At 53.2% G+C, this 8,769-nt stretch overlaps 1 protein-coding gene across 1 annotated transcript in view; it reads right to left on the reverse strand.

The window, feature by feature from the left end:
* CRHR2 (corticotropin releasing hormone receptor 2) overlaps positions 1–8,532 on the reverse strand; it is a 53,126-nt gene extending 44,594 nt beyond the window's left edge. Inside the window, exon 1 of the mRNA XM_003833383.4 lies at positions 8,312–8,532. Within this exon, the coding sequence (XP_003833431.1) occupies positions 8,312–8,401 (90 nt within the window). The 5' untranslated portion in view covers positions 8,402–8,532. The remainder of the gene's footprint in view (positions 1–8,311) is intronic.
* Between the last annotated feature and the right edge of the window lie 237 nt (positions 8,533–8,769).

Consider the following 8,769-nt stretch of genomic DNA (forward strand, 5'->3'; position numbering starts at 1 on the left):
TGTGGTCTCAGGCTGTGGCCATCTTCTGGCTGAGCAAGCACTTTGTGGGGAGTGGGCACAGGGTTACCATACTCTGCAACTGATGCTTGCTCTTTGGGTCTGGGCAAAATTTGGTACAGGCATATCAGAAGTAATTTTTGGAGTAATCCCAGATCCTGGCTTCATCTCCTATAACTTCTCTGCTGGCCCCAAAAGCTGACACAGCCAAAGATACTCATTCTCTTCAAGGGGCTTGTTTGGGTGGATTTGACTCAGTCCGAAGTCGTAATCTACCATGCAGGTGTCAATTTTGGGCAGAGCCCCTGGTGGTGGTGGTGATGGGTGGGCAGGGAGGAGGAGGAAAGAGAGGCTGCTGTCCTCAGAAAACACATGGTCCAGGAAAGTCAGGGACAGACACATCTTGGATAATCCCATTCCAAGGACTTGAGAAGAGCTGTCAGAGTGGGTAGAGTGCACACATCCCAGTGTGCAGAGTTCTGGGGATGCTGGGCTTAGCTGTGTGGCCTTGGCAAGCCACTTAAGTTCTCTGAGCCTTGATCTCCTCATCTTTAAAATGGGGATAATACAAATCCCACAGGATTTTGTGTGCATTCAACAAATTACTGTAGGTCAAGAGCCTGGCACGTAGAATGCGCATGCTGAATGGTGACTCTTGGCAAGGACTTTAGGAGGGGGCTAGTTAGAGAGCTCAGTGATGGGAGGTCGAGTCCCCTCATCGGGACTCCCAAGGCCCAGCTCAAGCTCTTCCTGCCCAGAAAAGCTTCCTGGAAACCCTGTGCCCCCCTTCCCCAGCTCTCCAGTCAGTGTGGGACTCCATTTGCCCTCAGCAGCTTTCCCTTGGACAATGGGCCCCTGAAGGTGCAGCCTCCACCTCCCCCACTGAGCTCGCCCCTCAGTGGTGCTCAGTGAATGTTCATTGAGGAAACCGAAGGCCGTTCGGCGAACTGGACATTGGAGCGGAATCTAAAAGGATGGAAGGACTTGGGCCATAGGAACAGCAGTAAGAAGAGGAGAAAGTGACCCAGGTAGAAGCTGAGAAAGCAAAGCCTCAGAGGCAGGCGAGCCCAGGGCCCACACAGGAAACTGCACCATCTGGTATGGAGGTGCCAAGAGAAGAGGGGAGACAGGCAGGAAGGGGAGGCTTCTTTCACGTGAAGTCAGCACTTACTCTAGTGCTAGACCTGCCTCTAAATGCCCTACAGCGGATTTAATCCTCACAGCAGTCTCTGAGGTAGCTGCAAATAACCCCATTTCACAGATGAGGCTGCTGAGGCCCAGGGAAGCGAAGTCACCCACCAAAGGTCCCGCTTCAGGTAAGGGGCAGAGGCAAGATTCAAGCCCAGTCAGTTGGTAGGTTATGGCTTGGTCAGGTACCCATGGGAAGAGCTGATCCTGGGTAAGGAAGTGAAGACCCGTGGGTCACGGATGCTGGGAGCACCCCAGCCCCAGACTGGGTGGCTGTGGGGCTCAGGAGGCCGCTCAAGTGAGAAGCCCCTCTCTTGCCACAGAGGAACAGGGGCCTTGGAGGCAGAGACCTGGGTCACGGGAGGCAGACCCAGCCAGTGGGCAGGACCTTGCACAAGAGAGATGAGGAATTATAAATATTAGGTCTTAGCCCCCAGTTCCTGACACAGAATCCCTAAAACCTTTGGAATTTCCTGGGTGACAGGAGTGTCGTTAGTTCTAATGAGGTGACTCTTGGTGGGCTCCCAAATGGAGCTGGTTACCAGAGAGACCAAGCCATGGTTAGAAGGTTGGAGCTTTCAGCACCTTCCTACACCTTGGGGAAGGGAGAGGGGCTGGAGATTGGGTTAATATGCCTCTGTAATGGAGCCTCCGTGAAACCCCTCAAAGGTGGGATTGGGGGCTTCTGGTTGGTGACCACCTGGTGGTGCTGGGAGGGTGGCATCCAGTGAGGGCACGGTGCTCTGCGCCCTCCCCACAGCTTGGCCTGTGTGCCTCTCCATCTGGCTGTTCAGCTGTATCCTTTGTGATAGACTTTAAAATAAACCTGTAAATAGAAATGTTGCCTTGAGTTTTGCAAAATGTTATAGCACATTATTGCACCCAAAGAGAGGGTCATGGGAACTCTTGATTTATATAGCCTGTCTGTTGGGAGAATGAGAAGCCCTGTCTTGCGATTGGCTTCTGAATTGGGGGCAGTCTTGTGGGACTGAGCCTTTACCTGTGGGGGCTGATGCCAACTCCAGGAAGATAGCATCAGAATTGAATTGAATTGGAGGACACCCAGTTGGGGTCCCCAGAGAAGTGGAGAATTGCTTGGGGCAGAAAATCCACACTTTTGGTGTCAGAGGTGTTTAAGAGTGTAGAGAAGAAATGGAATGTTTTCCTGTTTCCATTTTTCTTTCTTCTGAGGGGAACATCTTGGACACCTGTGCTGATTAGCTCTTGGCTGTTCTAGGGCAGAGAGCTCGCCACCATGCACACCCCAGCCCATGAGACTGACTGTAGGCTGTGGGAGCACAGGGTCCACATCTGTGTCCCCAGTCCCTAGTTCAGAGCCTGGCACACAGCAGGTGCTCAATAAATGTTTGTCGGCTGACTGACTGCTTGGATGGATTAATGAAACCATGGCCCCCTCAGCCAGGTAGAGCTACATCCCCACCCCTAATCCTGGGATACCAGGTTCTGGGCTTTTCCTGCTTGTTATATTTCCTTCTCTCTGAACTTTGCTCTGAGCCTAGCCTGTGTGAGGGCCCAGGTCCTGGTTCCCGCCTCTCAGTGCCTGGCATGGGAGGCCCTCACCTCAGAAGAGGCAAAGGAGAGGCCCTGGCTGGGGAAGGATGCAGGAGTGAGAGCCAAGACTCCAGCTGCTCTTCTTCCACCTTGGGTCCTATCCAAACAGAACCTGTGCCCGGGGCCCTGACAGGCCTCAAAGGTATCACCTCCCTGGAGCCTGGGGGTCTGGCCCAGTCTAGTGTTCCCTCCAGGGCCTGGCGACAAAGCTTCTGTCTAAATTTAGCCCATGGTATAAGCTGGGGAGATTTACAGGACCACGTGTCCTGGGCCCAGGCTGCCAGGGACCGGAGGGGAATGGGGTGAGCTCCCTCCCTGCTTTCTCACTCTGCTTCCCAAGGTCAGAGAAGGACTCAGCTGGGAGGGGCAGGATTCCACCCCATGTTTGCTTTCATTCAGTGGATTTCATTGAGCCTGAGCTCAGGCCCTGCCCCTTAGGGAGCACAGAGTTAGAGGAAGGAGCAAGAGGAGAGGGAAGAGAAGGAGAAGGCTTGGAGGAGAAGACTGGAAAAGAGGGGAGGAGGAGTGCAGAGGAGTAGGAAGAGGGAAGGGAAGAAAGGAGGAAGGAGGAGCGGGGAGGAGAGGGGATGATAAGGAAGAGAGAAGAAGGGGTCAGAAAAGGGAGAGGGGGAGAATGGGGAGGAGAGAAGGAAGGAAGGGGAGGAAGAGGAGTATGGGGGAAGGAGGTGGAGGAGACTGGGAAGAGAAAGGGGAGGAGGTGGGGGAGGAAGGAAGGATGCAGGAACGGGGAGGAGGGGGAAGAGGGGAGGAAGGTGGACATGAGGAAGGAGGGGGAGGAGGAGGCAGTCAGGCCCTGCACAGACATAGGGGGCAGTAATGGGAGCTGAGACTGGCCGAGGGGAGGGTGAGGGGTGGGGAGTCAGATGAGGGAAGTGGGTCATTGTTTTCTGGCGTGTCCAGGCAGGCTCCTTGGAAGAGGAGACTTTAGATACTCAGTTCTAACTTGTAGGGTGTTGGATGTTGAGTGAGGATCCCCTTGGCCTCCTGGGCAGCTCCCAGCGGCTTTCTTGTTCCTGAGTCTGTGCTCGGCCAAGTTCGTCTTCCTAGGATGCCCCACTCTTCCTTCCCAGTTCCCCTCCAGCTCCCCCCGGGAGGCTTTAGGCGTCTCCTCATTCTGCTGTTCTCTCTTCTCTCTGAACGCCCATGAATCCCTCTCCCCTCAGTCCTGCTTGTCTCACCTGTACCGAGCCCTGGGCCCTGAACACTGACTGGAGTAGGAGGGGTAAGGGGAGGGGAGGGAGAGGTGACTTGGCCCAACATAGGGGCAGGAACTGGCCAGCAGGAGGTCCTGTAACAGGCCACTTGGCCTAAAGCTATCTCCTTAATTATCAACACATCTAATGTCCAGTTTGCATAAAAGTCACATCTCTTCTGATTTGTTTTGGAGTCTGTCTGAATGTCCTAAAAATAACTTGATATTAAAATTAAATAACATTAAAATTAAAATTTTGTTAAAGGAAAGGAATCTGGAGTCAGGCTGTGGGCCGGAATCCTGGTCCTGCCACATACCAGCTGAGCGGCCCTGGGCACATGAGCTCACCTCACTTCCTCATCTGCAAAATGGGGAGAGGATGGTTTTAACTCAGGGCGTTGGTGTGAAGCTAAAAATAGGTGAGGTGCATCAGTGCCCATGATAGGCCTTGTAGGGCTGCTAAGTAAAATAAAATTAGCTTATTGAATAATCTGTCCCCCATGGGTGTGCAATGACTAAAAATTAGAATGTTGAGAAAGACAAACATCGCATGTTATCACTTATTTGTGGGATTTAAAATTCAAAACAATCGAACTCATGGAGATAGACAGTAGAAGAATGGTTACCGGAGGCTGGGAAGGGTAGTAGGGGATAGGCTAACAGGTACCAAAATAAAAAAATAGGATGAATACGACGTAGTATTTCATAGTACAACAGGGTGACTGTAGTCAATAATTTAATTGTACATTTAAAAATAACTAAAAGTATAATTGGATTGTCTGTAACACAAAGGATAAATTCTTGAGGGGATGGATACCCCATTTTACATGATGTGATTTTTACACATTGCATGCCTGTATCAAAATATCTCATGTATCCCACAAATATATATACCTACTATGTACCCACAAAAATTAAAAATAAAAATTAAGGCCAGGTGTGGTGGTTCACAACTGTAATCCCAGCACTTTGGGAGGCCGAGGTGGGTGGATCACGAGGTCAGGAGATCGAGACCATCCTGGCCAACATGGTGAAACCCAATCTCTACTAAAAGTACAAAAAAAAATTAGCTGGGTATGGTGGCAGGCGCTTATAGTCCTGGCTACTCAGGAGGCTGAGGCTGAAGAATCGCTTGAACCCAGGAGGCCGAGGTTGCAGTGAGCCGAGATTGTGCCACTGCACTCCAGCCTGGGCAACAGAGCGAGACTCCATCTCAAAAAAATAAAATAAAATAATTAAAATTAAAATTTAAAAAGTTAGAATTTTGGAAAAAGTGACTGTAGATAAACTAGCTGTAGATAAAATTGTTTAAATTAAATGAAGTAGAATATGACAGCTAAGACGATAAAGAGTAGTCCCATAATTCTTAAAGTGCTGCAAACTTGAGACTTAGGAGGAATACAAAATTAAGTAGCCATTGCCCTCAGACAGATTTAAAAAAAAAATACTGAAACACCAACAAAATGGCAAAACTAGAGACTAAATTAGCTAGTGAGGCTAGAAAACGCTCAGAAGGGAGTTGAATTTTTGGGAAAAGTCATTCAATGCATTAGCTGCTGGCAAATGGCCCTGGAGCCCCGGCTATGCAGACCCTCAGTGTGTGTGTGTGTGTTAGGGGACACTGTGGACTTGGTCTTTGGTGTGAGCCGGACAGGTCAGGGAGGGTCCAGGGACTGCCAGGGACTTCTCTGTGTTCTATTCTCTTTGTTGAACCTTCTTGGGGCAGATGGGCCCACCAGAAGCCAGGACCTGGGGCAAGAGGTCACAGAGGCACCATCCTGAGACCCTGGGGGGTGTCTCGCTGTCCAAAGCTCCAAGGAGCTGGACTTAGTCAGCAGGGGCTGAGAGGCTCCTGCGATCTTCAGAGAGTGGAAGGCAAGTGGCATTGCTGAGCCTCTTTAAACTTGTTTCCTGTCTGTAAATAAGTGGCCCCACCTTCCTGGTGTTTGAGTAAGGCGCCTAACACCACTTAACAGCTGCTAGATTACCACCTGCCTCCGGACCAGCTTCCCGAAGGCCTCCACGGGGAATAGGGAGCACCAGGGTCAAGGCTGGGTGGGTTCCTCCAGGCCCTCAGTGTGCCCTGGGCCAGGGCATCCTCTTCACTAAAAAGCACCAGCTGGAACCCCTTACAATTGCAGATCAGACCAGGACCCTCCCCTGCTCAGAGAGCTCCCCATGTCCTCAGATCCCACCAGTACCCATACAGCTCTGCAGTCTCCCACATAACGTCTTTTCAGGGTTGGGGCCCTGGGGCCTTACCCCCAACCTGCTCCCCTATCCCTTCCCTCGGACTACCCATCTCTAACCCTGCTATGCTGCCCACCTCCCACCAGGCTCCCCCATCCTGTCAAGGGCCCTCACACCTACACATGCTTCTTCTGAGCCCATTTACTGGAACTTGTAAACACAGACTCCTTTCTTTCCTGCCACACCCGCTTCTGGGCTATAAACACCGCAAGAACAGGAACCAGATGAGCGTTCAGACCCTGGATCCTCCCCATGGGCAGTCCTCCTTAAACACTGGATGAATAACTGAGAAGCCTCCAAGGCTGGACTCTCCTGGGCTGCCTTCACTCCCCACTGCCTGCTCCAGGTCTCATCGTCTCAGGACCCGGGAAAAAGTCCCATTGCCATGAAGGCCCCGTGAGGGGAAGGCTGGGCTTTGGCGTCAGAAAGGCCGAGGTTTAAGTGCTCTCCAGCTGCTTGCATGCTGAGTGGCTGTGGGTAAGTAACTGGTCTCTATCCCACTCCGGGATCCGCAGGAGAGCTAGGCGCAGGGCCTGGGATGACCTCAAGGGAAGCTGAGCCCACAGTGTTGCCCTGAGAATCCTAGGGCACCTCTGGAGCAGCCAGCAGAAGCTTCCTCCGTCTAACCAGCTTGGGCGGCTGGCAGCATGGACCCCAGAGGGATGGGCTGAGGGGCAACCCTTGCCCCAGCACTTGGAAGGCACCTATCTGGAAAACAAGTGGGAGAGGGCAAGAGAGCTCAAAGCGCAAGATGTCTTGGGGGCAGAGGGGTGGATGGTGAGCCCCCTGTACAACCTTCACCCATCCCAATTGCAGTCTGCAATGTCACTCAAAGGACTCAGCAGGTCTGGGGGCCATCTGCCTATCGGACACTGACCACAGCTCAGCATACTACCTGCCTCCCACCCCTCTCCTCCACCTGGCCAGGCCCCCAGGAAGGCAGGGACCCTCATGTCCTCATGCTGTATCTGTGGCGCCTGGCACAAAAGCATAGCCGGCATTCACTGCGTGCTCACACCACACCAAGCATGATGCTGCTTGCTTTACTTGTATTACCTCAATGTTCCTCACAACAAGCTTGTTCAGTAAGCACCGTTGTGATCCTCATTTTACTGATGAGGAAACTGAGGATTTGAGTAACCTGTCCAAGGTCACACATTAAGCAGCAAAGCAGGGATTTGGATTGGTTTTGTAGGCAATTATCTGTTGAATTACTGTTGAATGTATTATCCTCCTTATACATATAGGGACACTAAGCCCCAGAGAATGGTCCCCAAAGCTGGTCTGTGGCAGAGTCAGGACAGTGACAGGCCTCTTAGCACCACTTCCCAGATTGTGAGGCCTAGGACAGGTGACCCTACCACTCTGAGCCTCAGTTTCCCCATCTGTAAAATGGGGAGAAGGCTGGAGGTGGACCACTCCCACCAGTCTCTCCCCCACTTCTTCAGCTCTCTTTTGATGGTCGCTCTGTGTCCCTTCTCCCCACCTTCCGTCGGCGGCCCCTGACTCTGGACAAAGGCACGGGGTGTGGCTGGATGAAGCTCGGAGTCTTGAGAAACCCTTGGAGAGGCTGGTTCTCCCAGAGCCCACTCTGTCCCCATCGCTCATCTGGTACTGGGGGCTGCCTGATTCCAGGCACTGAGAGGAAGGATGGAGACAAGGCAGCAGGGGCAGGAGGCATCTCTCTGCGGGTCCCTGGGGGTAAGGGTCAGAACTAGGGGTGGGCTGGGGAAAGAAGTCAAGGATCTTGCAGGAGAGATGGAGGGGGGATCATGGGGGTGGGGAGAGAATGGATAGGAGACAGGGAACCTTGGACCCTGAGGTAGTCAAGTTCTGGATGCTAGGATGTCACCCCAGAACTCTCTGCTTATCCACAGGGGTCTCCCAGTCTCATCCTGGCCAGCCTCACAGTTTTAACTTCCCTCCCCCTGCCCCCTCACCCAGGCACAGGATCTCCAATTCATCATCAGACACAAGGATCCGTGATCCAGCCCAGCCACCAGGCCCTGAGACCCCCGCCCCTAGTCATGAGAGCTGGGAGTTCCGTGCTCCTGGCGCCCCACCTCGTGGACTCCCACTCCCTGCACTTACGTATTGGAGCAGCGGTGGGAGGAGGCAGAACAGGCAGAGGAGGAGGTGTGGGACGTAGAGGAGGCCTGGGGGCCCTGAGGGACCCCTCATGCCAGTAGTGGCTGGGGGTTAGGGACTGGAGCCTGCTGCCCGGCACGGTGGTCACACCCTGGCCAGCCCCACCCCACCCGGCCCTGGAGGGGAGGCCAAGGTAAGGCCTTGGGCATGAGGAGTTATTCTCCACCCACTTCTTCCACAGGGCAGTGGTGACCCCGCCCCACAGCCCACAGCCTCCAGGTTATTTATAGCTGGTCCCAGACAGCTGCTGCTACCCAGCCAGCCAAGGGGCTATGCTCTCCATCCAGCCTGCAGAGAAGGGGTTAATGCCTTCTATCGGCTGCCAGCATTGCCCGGGGCTGTAGCTCCCCAGGTGGGAGAGAGGAATTGAGACAGGCAGGAGGGGCCTAGGCTGTGGTCCC

Source organism: Pan paniscus, chromosome 6 (genome assembly GCF_029289425.2).
Source record: "Pan paniscus chromosome 6, NHGRI_mPanPan1-v2.0_pri, whole genome shotgun sequence".
NCBI lineage: Eukaryota > Metazoa > Chordata > Mammalia > Primates > Hominidae > Pan > Pan paniscus.